General features: G+C 49.5%; 1 protein-coding gene across 2 annotated transcripts in view; it reads left to right on the top strand.

Annotated features, from left to right (window-relative positions):
- The window catches only part of SLC39A4 (solute carrier family 39 member 4), a 61,427-nt gene that overhangs the window by 23,291 nt on the left and 19,174 nt on the right, over positions 1-18,962 (top strand). For both annotated transcript variants that reach the window (XM_083749137.1, XM_083749136.1), the window contains 4 exons: positions 8,553-8,837; positions 11,379-11,583; positions 15,377-15,702; positions 17,312-17,483. In XM_083749137.1, the coding sequence (XP_083605263.1) occupies positions 8,553-8,837; positions 11,379-11,583; positions 15,377-15,702; positions 17,312-17,483 (988 nt within the window). The remainder of the gene's footprint in view (positions 1-8,552; positions 8,838-11,378; positions 11,584-15,376; positions 15,703-17,311; positions 17,484-18,962) is intronic.

Here is an 18,962-nt window from a genome sequence, read left to right on the forward strand (position 1 = left end):
CAGGGCCAGATTTAGGTTTGATGAGGCCCTCAGCTCCTGAAGGTAATGGGGCCCTTTCTATGTCCAGCTGTCCTTTGTCAATAACTAACTCTTGCTGTTTTTTGTTTTGAATATATGTTATATGGTAATTTATGGACCTGATAGGTATCTAAAGCCATTTGCACATCACAAATAGCAGCCTACACAACACAAAACACTGTTGCTGTATGTAGGTTTTATTTTTATTTTATTTTTATCTTACATTTTGGAAATGTACGTCCAGTTTTGTTCTTTCTTTAAATTTTTTGGGGGGCCCCAAGAGAGTGGGGCCCTAAGCTATAGCTTGTTTAGCTTATACGTAAATCCGACACTGGAGGTAGGTTAGGCTGAGAGAGGCACCGACTGGCCTCCAAGGCCACCGTAATGAGCTCCCTTGCTCAGTGGGGATTCGAACCCTGGTCTCTCCCACATTTTAACCCCCTGCATCACACTGGGACACTTCCCAGTTGCAAGTTTTTCCAGTTGTCTTTCCCTTCTGCCTCTGAACTGTGTTGTGGGGGGGGGGGGCTGCGTGCATTTTGCCAGGAATGGCGAGACATGCAAAATTCCCGTCCGTGGACATTTAAGGCGCCGTGGCAACACCTAGCATGTTATTTCACCTGCTGGCGAGACTCACTTTGAACCACTTAATAACAGGTTGCAGGACAATGGAGGTTTTTTTCCCCCCAGCTGTATCATGGATCTAGAGAGCCAAAGAAAACTTTCAGCTTTAAAACCAGTGGAAAACAGGCTGATATGAACAGACATGGCTGCCAGCAGATCCACACCGTATATTAAAGCGCACATGACTTGCCCTCCCCCTCCAAGAATCCTGGAAACTATAGTTTTCTGCTACAGTTCCCCAACACCCCAGTTCTCAGGGTACTTGAGGGGAAGCCATTCCCTTGAAATGTGTGTTGGGTGCACTTTTTTGGGGGGGGGGATGATGTGAATCTGCCCAGAGCACGTAGGGGATGAGGGTTGGCAACAGGAAGGGCAGAGAATCCTAGAACTGGATGGGGTCCACCAGAGGCCATCTAATCCAACCCCCTGCAATGAGGTCGTTTGACGCGGGGCCCATTCTTGCCTGCAAACTGTTGGCAGGTATGGAGTTGCCCTCGCTGTGGGCTCCGTGCAATGCAAAGCCATAGAACATGTCTTAAAAAGAGGGTAAAGGTGTAGTTATCTTCACCGTCTGTTTCATAAGGATATGTGTAAAGTGAGGGGGGGGCATGGGGCTCTCTAATAAGAGCATAATCGCAGGGTGGTACTCAGTCCAGATGAATTGGGGCCAGAATCTGATTTTGGAGAAAGCTCGTCTAACAGAACAGCTGACAGCCCAAGCACAGGAATGCTCTTAAATGAATGAAAGGGTTTTTTTCCAAAAAAGAGGAAGTAAGAAATTGCAAACGGTATCAGGTGAAGGAGCAAGAACTCGGAGCAAGAGGTTGTAGAATTTTAGACTTAGAAGGGACCACGAGGGTCATCTAGTCCAACCCCCTGCAAAAAAGCAGGAAAACGATGGGGCAGATGAGGAAATTTCAGCAAAGGATGCAACGCCCAGCTGCCTGTGCCCAGACGCCTCCCCTCGGCAGGTGGTCACCTGAAGGATGTGCCTCACATTCCTGGAACAGTTTGCTAGGCAATATTTGTAAGAATTCTCAATGGTCCTCCAGCCTTACCTGGAATCCAGTCAGTTATTAACAGACCTCCAGATCATAGGCTAACCCCATTCCTCCCAGTAGATTAGGAAATTGGTTGTCTGCTGGAGTTTCAGGCAGGGGACACTTCCAGCCCTGTTGGGAGATGCCATCAGCGGTTGAACCCTCAGGCCTCCTGCCCCTTGGTCACAACCCTTCCTGGGTGAATCCCCGTTCTCCTGCCCTGGCACCAGATCATAGGTAAAGGTAAAGGGACCCCTGACCATTAGGTCCAGTTGTGACCGACTCTGGGGTTGCGGCGCTCATCTCTCTTTATTGGCCGAGGGAGCCGGCGTACAGCTTCCGGGTCATGTGGCCAGCATGACTAAGCCGCTTCTGGTGAACCAGAGCAGCACACGGAAACGCCGTTCACCTTCCCGCCAGAGCGGTACCTATTGATCTACTTGCACTTTGACGTGCTTTCGAACTGCTAGGTTGGCAGGAGCAGGGACCGAGCAACAGGAGCTCACCCCGTCACAGGGATTCAAACCGCCGACCTTGTGATCAGCAAGTCCTAGGCTCTGTGGTTTAACCCACAGCACCACCTGCGTCCCTCTGGGAAGGTTAAGCCTAGAGAAAAGTAGGGACTAGGAAAGCATGGATTTCCTCCATGTTCTCCTCCCAAATATCTCTGGAACGTAAATTAGACTTTGGGCCCAGCTACTGTCCTGGACAAGCATGTCTCTGATCATGCGCAAAGTCGATTTCCTTGAATGGCCACAGATTGTTCCTATCAATGAGTTGAAGTAAACGGCATTAGCCCATCGAAAGTGACAGCTTCCAAGCGGAAACGAGACCTGAGACCGTTTCTTTTTAAGAAACCAACCATGATTGCATTGCTTGACCTCAGAATGCAATGCAGAATGCAGACCTCGGCCAAGTCCGAACCCCAGGACCCAGATTTTCACAGAGCCAGCCTTTGAAAACAGCGAAGCGGAGATAATATCATAGAATTGTAGAGTTGGGACCCTCCGGGGTCATCTAGCCCTACCCGCTGCAATGCAGGGATTTCAGCTAAAGCATACATGATAGATGGCCGTTCAACCTTCAATGAAGGTGCGTCCACCACCTTCTGGTGGACTCTGGTGGACTCCATAAAGGTAAAGGTAAAGGTAAAGGTACCCCTGCCCGTACGGGCCAGTCTTGACAGACTCTGGGCTTGTGCGCCCATCTCACTCAAGAGGCCAGGGGCCAGCGCTGTCCGGAGACACTTCCGGGTCACGTGGCCAGCGTGACATCGCTGCTCTGGCGAGCCAGAGCCGCACACGGAAACGCCGTTTACCTTCCCGCTGGTAAGCGGTCCCTATTTATCTACTTGCACCCGGAGGTGCTTTCGAACTGCTAGGTTGGCAGGCGCTGGGACCGAGCAGCGGGAGCGCACCCCGTCGCAGGGATTCGAACCGCAGACCTTTCGATCAGCAAGCCCTAGGCACTGAGGCTTTAACCCACAGCGCCACCTGCGTCCCGGTGGACTCCATAGCATTCTACTATTGAACAACTCTTACCATCAGAAAGCTCTTCCTAATGCTTAGTTGTAATCTCATTTTTTGCCTTTTGAATCTGTTGGTTCGGATCCTGCCTCAAAGAGAACAAGCTTGCTCCATCTCTCATGCGGCAGACCTTCAGATATTTGGCGATGGCTATTGTATACCCTCAGGATTCTTTTGGGGGACAGGACTTTTGTTGGGTTGGGGGGCAGAACCGATGTGATCAGGCAGTTAGTTAAGTATTCCTATTGTTTTACTTGATCTGGGGAGGGGGGCTGCTGCCTCTCCCTGCCCCGCCCTTGGCTACGCCTATGGCTTGCACATAACTTCTGGTTGCATCCTGCCTTCAATGATCAGCTCTGTCCTCTTCCCACTGCTGTTCCCACCCCAAGCCTCCATTCACCAGAAATTCTTTACATGTTAGAAGCAAATGCAAAAAATCCGTGTGGCCCCCTCAGGTAAACCCCAGAGGCTGTGTGAAAATGCCTTTATGCTGATGATTAGTTTAGGAACAGGATCAAGGAGGAGGAGGCAACTGTTTAGGGTGGTGCCTATTTTTTAAATGCATTTATTTTGCATCTCCTGCGCATCAAAAGCATTCAAATGCCCTGACCCTTCCTTTCCCGTTTGATCTGTTCCTTTGCAAAAGAAGGATGAAAGGGCCTCAGCTGTTTGGGTTGTCTTAGTTACCCTCCAGGAGGTTCAGCTGGAGCCAGAGCCCAGCAACCTTCTTTTGCAAAGAAGGCACCCTCCACAAATCCAGAGGGGAGTCCCTAAGGCGCTTGGATGGTGCCTTGAATGCCTCCTTCTGCCAACTCTTGCACCCAAGCTGGTCTCAAATGTCTTGTTCCGCTTTCCTTTGGATCAGCAAGGCTGGGGGGGTGGCTTGTCTTGTCAACTGGGCAGCCCAGGGCTCCCAGACACACTGCCCAGGCTTAGATGCCAGGGAGGTCACTTCAGTGCTGTTAATGCAGTGGTTTGACTTCACCCTCGGAGGCACACTCCATTGTCTCTCAAGACCGACAGGTGCCAGCAACAACCCCACCTTTGGGCACAAGACAGAAGTACTGCTTTGGGGGGACAGGGGGCAGGCGGGTGTGGAGGACTCCCTGTTCCTGAATGGGGCAACTGTGCCCCTGAAGGACCAGGTGCACAGCCTGGGAGTCATTTTGGACTCACAGATGTCCATGGAGGCGCAGGTCAATTCTGCGTCCAGGATAGCTGTCTACCAGCTCCATCTGGTACACAGGATGAGACCCTACCTGCCAGCGTACTGTCTCGCCAGAGTGGTGCATGCTCTAGTTATTTCTCGCTTGGACTACTGCAATACGCTCTACATGGGGCTACCTTTGAAGGTGACCCGGAAACTGCAACTAATCCAGAATGTGGCAGCTAGACTGGTGACTGGAAGCGACTGCCAAGACCACATAACACCGGTCTTGAAAGACCTACATTGGCTTCCAGTATGTTTCCAAGAACAATTCAAAGTGTTGGTGCTGAGCTTTAAAGCCCTAAATGGCCTTGGCCCAGTATTCCTGAAGGAGAGTCTCCACCCCCATCCTTCTACCCAGACACTGAGGTCCAGCTCCGAGGGTCTTCTGGTGGTTCCCTCTCTGCGAGAAACAAAGCTACAGGGAACCAGGCAGAGGGCCTTCTCGGTTGTGGCACCCTGTGGAACACCCACCAGATGTCAAAGAGAAAAACTACCAGACATTTAGAAGACATTTGAAGGAAGCCGAGTTTAGGGAAGTTTTTAATTTGTGACATTCTAATATATTTTTGATCTTTGTTGGAAGCCACCCAGAGTGGCTGGGGAAACCCAGCCAGATAGACGGGGTACAAATAATAAATTGTTGTTGTTGTTGTTACAAGATCCTTCCCCTTGCCATTTCACCCTCACAACAACCCTGTGAAGCACATTAAGTCCTACGCTCTAATCACTCTGCCACGCTGTCTCTATCCTGTCCCTCCTCATCAAATGGACTAAATGGGCAGCTGGCCTGATCCTGCAGGCTCTTCTCCTCTGTCACCAGTGGCTCAGCTAGCCGCTCCTACATCCGGAGCAGCACGGCGGTGCGATCCGCCCAGGGGGGGGTTGTCACCCCCCCTCTGGGATGGCACCTGGGGCGGACCGTCTCCACTGCACCCCGCTTCCTACGCCGCTGTCTGTCACCTCCGCATCTTATTTCCAGATGCAGACATACTGCTAGGATCGACCATGCTAACCTCTAGACATCCCTCCCAGCAGATCCATATTTACTTTGCAGATTCCCCTTTAATTCCTATTCTGCTGGGTGCAGGCTGTAGGGAGACTCACTGAAGAACTATGTGTCGCTGTTTGCTTGACGAACATCAGCAGAACCTGCAGGATGAGGCCACTGCCCCATCTAGTCCGACATCCTGTTCTCACAGGGGCCAAGCAGATGCCTGTGCGACACCAGTAAGCAGGATCTGAGCACAAGAGCAACTCTCTTTTCCCGTGGCTTCTAGCATCTGGCATTCAGAAGCGCTGCAGCTAGTAGCCATAGATAGCTCTTCTCCCCCGTGAATTTATCTCTCCCTCTTTTTAAGCCCTCCCGAGTTGTCAACCATCGCTGCCTCCTGTGGCAGAGAGTTCCACAGTTGAACCGTGCACTGTGCAAAAAGGTCTTTTTTTCCCCCTGCTGCCTCGTATTTCACAGTGCGGAGGAGACATGCAGGCACCCAGACGTAAGCTGAACGTGTGCCAGGTTGCAAGAGACACAGAGAGAATGACTCTTTGTACTCTCTGCCAGCGTCACGCTTGGGAGTACACAGGTGAGAATATCAGGCTCCAGGTGTGATCATGCACACCTTCCCCTGGGGTGCCACCCACTTTGGCACAAATCGAGGCACACTTGCCTTAGGGAGGAAGGCATTCCATCCCTGGAACGATAGAGCTATAGCAGTTTCGGCAGGCGCAGCGATACTGCAGCGGGGCGGGTAGCGGAAAACCTGCACAGGTCGGATTTATTTGGAACATGGCTACATTCCACCTCTTTCAAGAAGAAATCCTTGATGGGTAATAATCAAAAGCAAGAAGATCCCCCTAGGGCACGCATCCCCAACCTTCTGCCCTCCAGATGTTTTGGACTACAATTCCCATCATCCCTGACCACTGGTCCTGTTAGCTAGGGATCATGGGAGTTGTAAGCCAAAACATCTGGAGGGCCAAAGGTTGGGGGTGCCTGCCTTAGGATTGCCATCTGACCAGGTCTGGCCTGCTCCTATGCCATTCACGGCCAGCTGACCTGTAGAAATTAGCAAGGCAACCTCTTTGCCGTGTCAAGAGTGACAGAATTCCTGCATTCCTGCACTCACCTGACTTATTCAATCAGGGGAAAAATGGATCCCGTTCGCAACCAGAGGTACCACTGTCCGCTGATTCCTGGACCGTTCGCAGGCTGGATTTAGAAGGCGATTGGGCCGGATCCGGCCCCCAGGCCTTAGGTTGCCTACCCATGGTCTGGACTAAGGATTCTGAGCTCCTGTGTTCTGATTTGATATGTCCAATCGCAGAACATTTCAGGATTTGGGCCTCTTCCATTGGCTCTTGAACTCTGAGTCGTGATTCGCAGCTTGGAAGTTTAGACAGCCAATCACGTTGGGAGTGGGAGTGGTCCAGGCTTTCAGGAATGTATATAAACAGCTGCTTTGCCCGTTTCCCAGTTATGTCGTTCAATAAAGGTTCTTGCTGTTATTGCTGTGCCATGCCTTGTGGGAACCACCTACACTTCTCTGGCATTTGGGATCAGAGTTTTCTGGGTCTGGGTTTTTCTTGTCCTGAATTAAAAAGAGGCAAGGGGTTGCCTCTGCCTCTAATAGTAATAATCATTGACCTACACTGACCTACATTGGCTCCCAGTATATTTCCGAGCACAATTCAAAGTGTTGGTGCTGACCCTGAAAGCCCTAAACAGCCTCGGTCCACTATACCTGAAGGAGCGTCTCCACCCCCATCGTTCTGCCCGGACACTAAGGCCCATCTTCAAGGGCCTTCTGGTGGTTCCCTCCCTGTGAGAAGTGAGGTTACAGGGACTCAGGCAGAGGGCCTTCTCAGTGATGGCACCCGTCCTGTGGAACACCCTCCTGTCAGATGTCAAAGAGATAAACAACTAACTGACATTCAGAAGACATCTTAAGGCAGCCCTTAATATTAGTGTATTTTTGGTCTTTGTGGAAGCTGCCCAGAGTGGCTGGGGAAACCCAGCCAGATGGGCGGGGTACAAATAATAAATTATTATTATTATTATTATTATTATTATTATTATTATTATTATTATTATTACCCCACCCATCTGGCTGAGTTTCATGTCATCTGGCCCCAACCAGACCTGATAGAAAAGCTTCAAACAACTGGCGAATTCCTAACCTACCTGTCCAGGCTTTGCAAACAGCTCAGCAATCCTTTATCAGCACCAGGGCAAAAGCCAAGGACTCCATGGTTTGTTTCAGCCCTTGCTATCCAGACCCATCTAGTTGCAGGCTGAGCGGGCTAGTCAGACCTGGGTTCAAATCTCACTTGAGTCATTCACCTCTTATCTGGTGCTGATAACACCCGAGAAGTTCACTTTTATTAATCTTCTGTCCCCTGCATGTCAGAGGCCCTGATCCAGCTGATAGCTGCAGGAAACAGAACGCTAGGTGCAATGGATCTTTGGCCTGATCCAGCCTTCCCCAACCAGGTGCCCTCCAGAAGTTTTAGAGGAGCCACAAAGCTTTGAGGCCGCTTTACTTTCAAAAAATTCTTTTATTTTCATGTCAGCGTGTGCAAGCTTCGGAGCTACACAGCACTCTGTGTCAGATGTCGTTTATTTATTATTAAATGTGTCCACCCATGAGCAGAATCATTTAGGCAGCTTGCGAAGGAAAAACGAACAAACACCATAGGGTTTATTTTTTTAAAAGACAATAATGAAAACCAAATCTCCAAATGAATCTGAACTTCAATGTCTAAAATCCCTGGTAGAGGACAAGGATCCTGAGATCACGTTAAGGGTAGCCAAATTCTGTGTGATTGCCATAAAACGTAGGGAACAAGCTATGCTATCATCATGATTAAGGTTTTAAATGATAATTTTAGGTTATATGTTAGTGACTAAGTTTTAATTTATATATTTTTAACTGTTGCTATGTCTGTATTGTCCCTGTTATACCTAATTGCAAATTCAAATGTATCCCTATTGTGTTTTATGATTTCCTTGATATTGTATGTGGGTTGGAACTGGTCAGTGACCAAAATAATAAAAATTCAAATAATGAAAACCATAAAAATCTGCGCAAAAATAACAAACTGTCCCCCTCCTCTCTCTCTCTTTCCCCCTTCCAGTGTCTCTCTGCTTCGGATATTTTTACACTCACAAAGGGAGAAACGTCCAGGGGTGCCAACCTCACATCCTCGGAGCTGTTGCCATTCTCCGCTGGCCTGGTCTACTACCTCACTGACCCCATGGCAGCTTGCCAGTCCGTGGCGGACGGAGACTGGGTGGCCAAGGTCCGCACTTTGCAGAGCGAATTCTTAGAGGGGAATCCTCCCGCTGCGCCTGATCGAGAGAAGGTGGCCGAGCTGATGGGGGCCGTTCAGAGAAACATCCAGGAGAATGAAAGAAATGAGGTAATAATAATAATAATATTTTTTTTTCTACCCCGCCCTTCCCGGTTAAAAAACCGGGATCAGGGTGGCTAACAACAAATTTAAAACACTTAATTGCATAAGCAGCATAAAATACAGTATGAAAACATGAATAACAATAAAATTCAAAAATCAATTTAGGGGAAATAAGCATTAGATAATCCCCAGGGCTAGCTGGCTGAATTGGTCCTCCTTGGGCCAGCGAGGAGGCCAGGGGAGAATTAGCTATGTGGTCTCAGAGCGGGTGATCTTCATAAAAGGGGAGGGAAGGAAAGGGAAATAAAAGATCAGGCTGAATTCAAATTAAAGGCCAAGCGGAATAGCTCTGTCTTACAGGACCAACAGAAGGAAGTTAAATCCTGCAGGGCCCTGGTCTCCTGGGACAGAGCATTCCACCAGGTCGGAGCCATCACTGAAAAGGCCCTGGCCCTGGGGGAGGATAGTCTGACTTCCTTAGGGCCCGGGACCTCTAAACTATGGTTATTCGTGGACCTTAAGGTTCTCTGCGGGGCAGACCAGGAGAGGCGGTCCCATAAATACGAGGGCCCTAAGAGAGGTAACACCTGGGAAAGGATCTGCTGGCAGAATCTACTCCCATCCCAATTCTGGATTAAGAACATAAGGAGGAGCCTACTGGATTATTATGAAATTAAAAGACGCCTGCTTCTTGGGAAAAAGGCGATGGCAAACCTATACAGCATCTTAAAAAGCAGAGACATCACCTTGCCAACAAAGGTCCATATGTTAAACCTCTGGTTTTCCCAGTAGTGGTGTAGGGAAGTGAGAGCTGGACCATAAAGAAGGCTGATCGCCAAAGAATGGATGCTTTTGAATTCTGGTGCTGGAGGAGACTCTGGAGAGTCCCATGGACTACAAGAAGATCAAACGTATCCATTCTTAAGGAAATCAGACCTGAGTTCTCCCTGGAAGGACAGATCCTGAAGCTGAGGCTCCAAGACTTTGGCCACCTCATGAGAAGAGAAGACTCCCTGGAAAAGACCCTGATGTTGGGAAAGATGGAGGGCACAAGGAGAAGGGGATGACAGAGGATGAGATGGTGGGACAGTGTTCTTGAAGTTACCAGCATGAGTTTGACCAAACTGCGGGAAGCAGCGGAAGACAGGAGGGCCTGGCGTGCTCTGGTCCAGGGGGTCAGGAAGAGGCGGACACGACTAAACAACAACAAAAACATAATAGGGGGGGAAAGGGGGGAGGAAAGCGGGGGGGGATTTAAAATACAGGTCAAAATGCAATTTAAAATGCAGCCTCTTTTTAAAGTAGCTGAAAAACCCAACATCAGCGTGTCCAGCCCGGCCTCCTGTTCTCACAGTGGCCAACCAGATCACCCGATGGGAAACCTGCAAGCAGAATTCGAACCCTAGGACAACTCTCCCCTCCTGGGGTTTCCAGAAACTGGGATTCAGGAGCATTGCTGCCTCTCAACTGTGGAGCCATCGATAGCCCTCCTCCTCCATGAATTTGTCTGACCCTCTTTTAAAACCATCTAGATTGGTGGACATCCCTGCCTACTGTGGCAGGGAGTTCCACAGGTTAACTGGGTGCAGTGGGACAAAGGCCTTCCTTTCGTCTGCCCTGATTCGGACAGTATTCCATTTCATGGGGTGTCCGTGAGTTCTAGGGTTGTGATACAGAGCAAAACATTTCTCTGTACACTGTAAGATTTTAATAAGTTTATCATCAATGTGTAGCTTAATGTACAGACCAGTCTTCCCCACGTTGTTGAGTTTCAGGTGTTTTTGATTACAACTCTCACCTGGCCAGGTCAAATGTTTTTGAGAGATGCTGCCAAGACAAATTTCCTGATAAATGGTGATGCCCGTTAAAGGAAAACCGTAATTAAAATGCTAGCATTCCCCTTTCCCTGCCATTACCTCCTTGCCTCCTGGAGCTCCACGGTGGCATGGAAATTAGACAGCTAAAGCTTTTCCTGTCTTTTCCTGATGGGGTAAAGTTTTACCTGTTGGATATCTGCCTGTCACACTATAATTAAGGAGGGGAGAGCTGGCAACTCTAATCTTCTCTACTGTTAATCATCTGGCCTTTGTTAGCAAGGAAGGGGAAGAAGACCGAACTTGAGAAAATTCTAGGTGGGAGCAGTTAAAAGCTAGTTAAATATGACAAGGCCAACTTTCTAGTCCTCATTACTAAGACAAAAAAGCCTCAAGACACACAGGCTTTTCTTATTGCTCCCGTCGCTAAATTCCCACACTTCCGTTCCCTTTTCACGTCCTCTGCTTCTCTACTGCCACCCGCTGTTATTCCTCTGTCTCGCCATTAAATTAAGTACATCTCTAGACATTCTGCAGCCATGGCTGTCAGGGTGGCTTACAAAATAAAGCACAAATAAGTAGCTGTGATTCCTGCGTTGCAGCGGGTTGGACTAGATGCCCCCTGGGGGTCCCTTGCAGCTCTAAAATTCTAGGATCCTGTGAAATAAATTGCTCGGCTGAGCAGCCTCAGAGGCTCAGCCTGTCGCCTGACCTGCTCTCCTCTCCTTCCCAGCCCTGCGCAGGAGTGGACCAGATCCTGAAGAGCAGTGCACGGATCTCCAAGCAAGTAGCTTCGGAGCCAGCTGGGCAGGTGCTGGCAGCCGTTGCCTATCATGCCCTGGCAGGGGGCTGCTTCCATGCCCTCCCCCCAGAACACTACTTTGTGGAGTACATCTTTGGGCTCTACGGCAACAAGACCCACAACCTCACCTTGGCAGGTAATTTCATCCCACTGGTTTTTTTGTTTGTTTTTGAATTTGATAGTGTTTATTATACAAACCATTAGAAGTAAATTTAGGTAAAGGTAAAGGGACCCCTGACCATTAGGTCCAGTCGTGGCCAACTCTGGAGTTGCAGCGGTCATCTCGCTTACTGGCCGAGGGAGCCGGCGTACAGCTTCCGGGTCACGTGGCCAGCATGACTAAGCCGCTTCTGGAGAACCAGAGCAGCGCACGGAAACGCCATTTACCTTCCCGCCGGAGCGGTACCTATTGATCTACTTGCACTTTGACATGCTTTCGAACTGCTAGGTTGGCAGGAGCAGGGACTGAGCAACGGGAGCTCACCCCATCGCGGGGATTCGAACCGCCGACCTTCTGATCGGCAAGTCCTAGGCTCTGTAGTTTAACCCACAGCACCACCCGCGTCCCTTTTAGTAAATTTACACAGTAAATTTACACAGCTATTAATTATAGAAGGTGGCATCAAGTCTTGGCACTGCCATGCTGTGTAACACAGTTTAAGTTAGTAGAGTAAGGCATGATTCCATTTTAAGGCATGCAGGAAAGGGGTTTATTGCATTCCATATTTTTCCTTCAGCTCTTCCACTTTTCTAATATATGCTTTCATTGCATCTTCTTTGGACATGCCTTTCAAGGAATTCCAGGCGTCCCACTTGCCCTTGCCTTTGAAATCAAGCATCCCAGGATGGTCTGTAACAGCTGTAGATATCCAGCATTTCTTGATCTCTTGGTTGAGTCTTCAGCTTCTTGACTTCTTCTGCAGCTTTTTCAAACTCTGTGCCATGGTTGCAGAAGCGGGCAGCGACCTCATTTCATCCCGCTGTTGGGGAATGGGGTGCTGGGTGAGGAAGGCAGTGGGCAAGGGTTTGGGCAGGGAGGGGAGCCTATTCGGTCCTGAGACAGCAGGCTCCGAGACTTCCCTGCTTCTGTGTCTGTTGAGGATGAGCCATCTGGCTTAACACAGAGTCACAGAATTTGTGAGTCAGAAGGGACTCTGAGGACATCTAGTCCAACCCCCCTGTGTTGGGAGATTTCACCAGCACTGGGTTGGGGTTGAGAAGGACGTGTGTGTCTGTGTCTCTCTGTGTGTTGATGGAGATGAGTTCTCTCCCCCCCCCCTTTTTTTGGAATATTTTTTATTAAGAATTTCAACATAACAATTTATCAAAAACACATAATCCTCATCCCCCCATTTTTCCCCTCCCCCTCCCCCAAAAAGAAAAAAAACCCCTCCTACCCACCCCACCCCCAGACTTCCCTCAACTCCTCTCTCTGGTTTTTCAGCACATGTTATTCTCTGCATATTATAAAAATGTAAAGATCCTTAATTAGATGGAGATGAGTTCTAAGGTGTGGCCTCGCTTCTGCCCTGGACTCCAGGTGTGGCCCTGGGCAAATCCAACTCAACCTCCCTCCTCACTTGCTGGGTGGCAGGTCCTGTTTCTGGGTGGGGGGGGGGGGGGCTTTGTTCCCAGGTGCAGATTAATCCTTGAACTGCAGATGGCTCTAGTCTAAAGCATGGGTAGGCAACCTAAGGCCTGGGGGCCGGATCCGGCCGGCCCAATTGCCTTCTCAATCCGGCCCGCAGGCGGTCCAGGAATCAGTGTGGTTTTGCCTGAGTAGAATGTGCCCTTTTATTTAAAATGCATCTCTGAGTTATTTGTGGGTGTAATGGTTCTAGGGGTTGCTCGTGCGTAAGTCGGCGCCACACCTGGCTGGGTTGCCTGAGTGAACCTTTTCTGTCCAGACAGGCACTCGCCCGTAGCTGTCTCAATCGCTGGCAGAATCCGTCAGTGGGCATTTCTTGAACTTCTTCCAGCAAAGAAGCTCTTTGACGCCTAGTCTCCGCCTACTCTCCCTGCGCGGAAGCCTTCTGCGCAAGGAGGGTGTGGGCAGCGGAGGACCCCTACTCTCCCCGCTGGTCCCCGGCAAGGAGTCATGGGACCGCCTCACCGATTCCCCCATCTGCCCCCCTTCTCCACTGGTGCTACGCTGATTTCCTTCCCCAGAAGATGGGCTGCCTCTCCCAATCCCGGGATGCTCTCTGGAATCCCTCTGGCTTTTGCTCTCTCCCTCCGGCACTGATGGCAGTTTCCTGACAGTGGGGCATAGAAATTCGTTCATTTTTATTTCCCCCCAAAATATAGTCCGGCCCCCCACAAGGTCTGAGGAACAGTGGACCAGCCCCCTGCTGAAAAAGTTTGCTGACCCCTAAAGTTTACTCCTGGAGTCCTTGGAAAAGGGGGGGGCAGGGAAAGGGGGAGGATGACATGAGCTCTGCCACCTGCACCTATCACTCTGAGCTCTTGGGGGAAGGGGCTATCTAGGGCCAGATCCTCTGGGCCCCCTGCAGAGGAATCATAGAACTGTAGAGTTGGAAGGGACCCCCAAGGGCCATCTAGTCCACCCCCCTGAAATGCAGGAATCTCAGCTAAAGCCTCTGTGAGAGATGGTTGTCCAAGCTCTGTTCCAAAATTCTCCAACAGAGGGGAGTCCAGCACCTTCTGAGGGTGTCCATTCTGCCAGAAAGGGCTTCCTAAAGTTTAGCTAGAATTGCCTTTCTTGTCATTTGAATCCATCGGTTCAGGTCTTGCGCTCTGGAGCAGCAGAAAACGAGCTCTTACTTTTTTCATATGTTTAGTTGGAATCTCATTCCTTGCCCCTTTAAGCCCTTGGTTAGAGTCCTTTGGTTAGTGGCCATCACATCAGCTTGTGGCAGCGAGTTTCATGAGTTAGTTATATAATACTGTAATAATAATAATAAATAATAAAATTTTATTTATATCCCACCCTCCCCAGCCGAAGCCGGGCTCAGAGCGGCTAACAACAATAAAAGTAACACAGCATTCTAAAATCAATTCATTCTAAAATCAATTCAAAATCAAATTAATGGCAACCATTGGGCTAGAGTTCTGTGAGGATTACCGAAGGAGGGGGTCAGACTGTGCCCTGGCCAAAGGCCTGGTGGAACAGCTCCATCTCGCAGGCCCTGCGGAAAGATGTCAGGTCCCGCATGGCCCTAGTCTCTTGTGACAGAACGTTCCACCAGATCGGGGCCACGGCTGAAAAAGCCCTGGTTCTGGTTGGGGCCAGCCTAAATTCCCTGTGGCCTGGGACCTCCAAGATGTTTTTGTTTGAAGAAGGTCCTCCGTGGGACATACCAGGAGAGGCTGTCCCGTAGGGATGAGGGTCCTAGGCCGTATAGGGCTTTAAAGGTTGAAACCTTCACCTTGAACCTGATCCTGTACTCCACCGGGATCCAGTGCAGCTGGTATAGCACTGGGTGGATGTGATCCCGTAGTGAGGATCCCGTAAGGAGTCTCGCCGCGGCATTCTGCACCCACTGGAGTTCCTGGGTCAGTCTCAAGGGCAGCCCCAGGTAGAGTGAGTTACAATCCATCTTTGGAAATACACCCGGGTGTGGCGTAGCTACAAAATGCAACAGACAAATGTCAAAAGCTCAGCTGGGGACTCTGTGAGAGTGCTATTGAGAAATTTACAGTGCAGTCTCTCTAATCCATGTCCACCGACAAATAAGTCCTGTTGAATTCAATGGGCCTTATTCCCAGGTAAGCGGTGGTTAGGATCGCAGCTGAAGACTATGAACCTGAAAGTCCTTGGCGGCTGGTGCTGCTGCTGCCACCAGCTTCGTAAGTCTTTGATAGCGAGCGTGCAAAGAGCTCAAGGAGGTTGGGTTGGTGGTAAATCCACCTGGCAGAGATCCTGAGGGCATCTGGTGAGATCAGGGCCTCTTCTGTGTTTGCAACAGGCTTGACCAGACTGATGGAGCAGCTCAAAGTGGGTCCTGAGGTGTCCCACGCAGGACACAGCCACGGGGAACCTGGGCACGAGCACCCTCACGACGACCACGCGCTTGGCAGCCACCATGACCATGCGCACGAGGGCTCCACGCACGATCACCCTCACGATCATGGTGACCACGAGGGTCACGAAGACCATCACCACGGCAATGACACTGACCACCACCATGGCGATGAAATGGACCACCCTAGAAACGGAACGGAGAAGAACATGGCCCGGCGAAGGCGAAGTCTGCCTGGAACGGGAGAGCAGGACGTGAACGTCTGGGATACGGTGAGGAGCATTTTCTGTCCCATCACAAACCTCTAAAGAGAGAAACCGCTTGGTGGTTCAAGGGTAGGATCTGCCAGCTTGGTCCTGCAACCATGGGTGCCCAGATCTGTGGGTCCCATGCAGCGTGCATGGCCCTGGCAACAAAATTTATAGGTGCCTGGCCCCTTCATGGGGAATTGTGTGGGTGCCCGGGCACCCAGGGAGTTGGCACCTATGGATCTGCTATGATCACGTTGTTCGTTAGTTTCCCGTCCCTCGTCCAGGACTCCCTCCTTCTCTTCATGTTCCACAAGGGAAAGGAGAATTTGACTTAAAAGTCTGATGAACGTCTGACGTGATGAAAGATGGCACAAAAATGCTTTTAAATAAAAACCGAATTAATTTCCACATGGTGTGGAAGAGGAGAGGGATGTTGCCTTGCCCTCCGTGCATCAGGTGATGTTGGGAACAGGTGATTTTCTCATGAAGGGCAGAGCCCAGAGGCAGATGATGAAATTCTTTTCCCACTCCATGTGTTTCGTCAGCGCTTAGACAAGAAACTGAGAACAGGACTCTGATTCTAGCTGTGTTTTTGTCAGGCAGCAGTGTGCATTTGTGTGTCTGTCCATTAGGATTGCCATCTGACCAGAAAACAAAAGCTGGTCTGGCCTGCTCCTATGCCATTCAAGGCCAGCTGACCTGTAGAAATTAGAAAGGGAACCTCTTTGCCGTGTCAAGCGTCACAGCATTCCTTCATTGCAGGGGGCTGGGCTGGATGACCCCTTGGGTCCCTTCCAACCAATTCTGTGGTTCTAGAATTGAAGTGTAGGTGGTTCCCACAAGGCATGGCACAGCGATAACAGCAAGAACCTTTATTGAACTGCATAACTGGGAAACAGGGGCAAAGCCACTGCTTATATACATTCCTGAAAGCCTGGGCCACTCCCATTCCTAGTGTGATTGGCTATCTAAACTTCCAAGCTGCGAATCACAACTCAGAGTTCAAGGGGCAATGGCAGAGGCCCAAATAGTGAAATGTTCTGTGACTGGACATCATGTATCGAATCAGAACACAGGAGCTCAGAATCCTTAGTCCAGACTCAAGCTCAGGCAAACACAGACCACGGAACACATAACAGGAATCACCTGGTTCCAATGGCTACAGATGAAAAGCATGGTGACAGGGGCCATTTATAATAATAATAATAATAAAAATAATAATAATAATAATAATAATAATAATAATTTATTATTTATACCCCGCCCGTCTGGCTGGGTTTCCCCAGCCACTCTGGGAGGCTTCCAACAGAACACTAAAATACAATAACCTATTAAACATTAAAAGCTTCCCTAAACAGGGCTGCCTTCAGATGTCTTCTAAAAGTCTGGTAGTTGTTTTTCTCTTTGACATCTGGTGGGAGGGTGTTCCACAGGGCGGGTGCCACTACCGAGAAGGCCCTCTGTCTGGTTCCCTGTAGCTTCGCTTCTCGCAATGAGGGAACTGCCAGAAGGCCCTCGGCGCTGGACCTCAGTGTCCGGGCTGAACGAGGCATATGAAGAACTGGCAACCCTAGTCTCCTTGGGATCTCCTTGTGGCTCACTCATCTGGGGGGCATGTCTTTATTTCCAGGTCTGCCTCAGCCCCAGTGACCTGTTTGAGATTTACGGGATCGACGAAAGCACAGGAATCTCCAGCCCTGATTTCAGCCGTGTGAGCCCAGCGCTGGTGCAGCAACAGCTGAGCAAAGCCTGCTCTGCTTCCCGGAACGCCCCTGCCGACGGGCGGCTCACCACTGCGCAGAGTGAGTCCACGCACCCTTAAAAAGGAACTGGTCTCTTAAGACGATTAGAAAACACATTTCTGAGTCCTGTAGGAACCTGTCCAGTTAAAGGTCTGGGCTTGAGGTCTTAAAGCTGCTTCTGTGTAGGACGCCCAGTAGCTGACTGAGGCATTCCCAAAGCAAAGGAAGGGTTAGACTCTGATTAATAACACACAGAGGCTTGAACCAGCAAGACTCTGGGAGGAGTGCATATAATAATAATTCCTGTCCACCCTCCGGCCCAGGTCGTTTTATTCACAAAAGAACTTTTTACACAGTGTTCGTAAGAACCAATCAGACTTCCTCTGAGCATATTAAAAACTCCATGTGGGGACAAAGTCAGATCAGAAGACATTCTTTTAACTACAAAGACTACTCTGAGCATGCATACACAATCTGAGAGTAAATAAAAGAGGAAGCAATGCTTTTAGGAAACTATGGAGGTCAAAAAACAGCAATAAAAAAGAGAGGACGGAAGGATGGCAAGGAAAGAGTATTTACCATCTCCTTGTGAACTCTCTTCCTGGCTCTTAGGATCTATCTAAAGCTTAACAAAACCAAGGAAAGTTACATCAAAGCAAACGATCATTTTTATGGCCCAGGATGCCTGATGAAGCAACTGGCCTGTGTTTAGAATGTTGATACATGCCTGTCAGGCAGAGAAATAGGACAGAGACGCAGAAGCATGGATTGATCAGAAATCAGATCAAAATGGCTCAAACCCAGTCAACGCAATGCTTTCATGGCTGACACAAATGGCTTGCTCCATATTTTTTATATTTCCTCATAGCAATCCCACCTGATCACTATAGCTGACAGCTGTCGAGAGAGCCATGCCATGGAAGGGGCTAAAAGATATTCCACTTCCACAATGGCTCTGCTCTACCTCCAGCAGCTGGGAATTGCAAGTGGGGAGAGTCCTGGTCTTGTTTGCGGACATTCGGGATGAATAAAAGAAAGCATTTCTTAACACGATGCATAGTTAAGACTGTGGAACTCCCTCCCACAAGGGGCAGTAACGGCCACAACTTGGATAGCCACAAATTCATGGAGAAGGAGTGGGTTCTCCATGGCTACTAGCCAGGATGGCTGGGCACCGCCACTATGAGTATAAAGATAAACTTTATTCGCATTAGCCAACGGCCATGGCAACATAAAACAAGCAATATATACAATTAAAAAGACAGCAATGGGTAAAAAGGGGAATCAAATGACCAAGATTATCGTTCAAATAGTGGCCCTTAATCTCACTGCACCCTCGATAAACCTAGCAACCTTTGCTGTTGCCATTTTGATCTGATAAAAGAAAGAACAATGTGGCCTCAGATGGGCGCCCTGGGATGGTAAGTAAGAATGGGGTGGTGATCTCATTCCTCAGATCTTTATAAAGGGGACAGGACAGGAGAACATGAGCCACTGTTTCCAGATTGCCATCTCCACAGGGGCAGAGTTCGTTTGGTA

This window comes from Podarcis gaigeae, assembly GCF_964106915.1.
Source record: "Podarcis gaigeae genome assembly, chromosome: 7".
Classification (NCBI taxonomy): Eukaryota; Metazoa; Chordata; class Lepidosauria; order Squamata; family Lacertidae; genus Podarcis; species Podarcis gaigeae.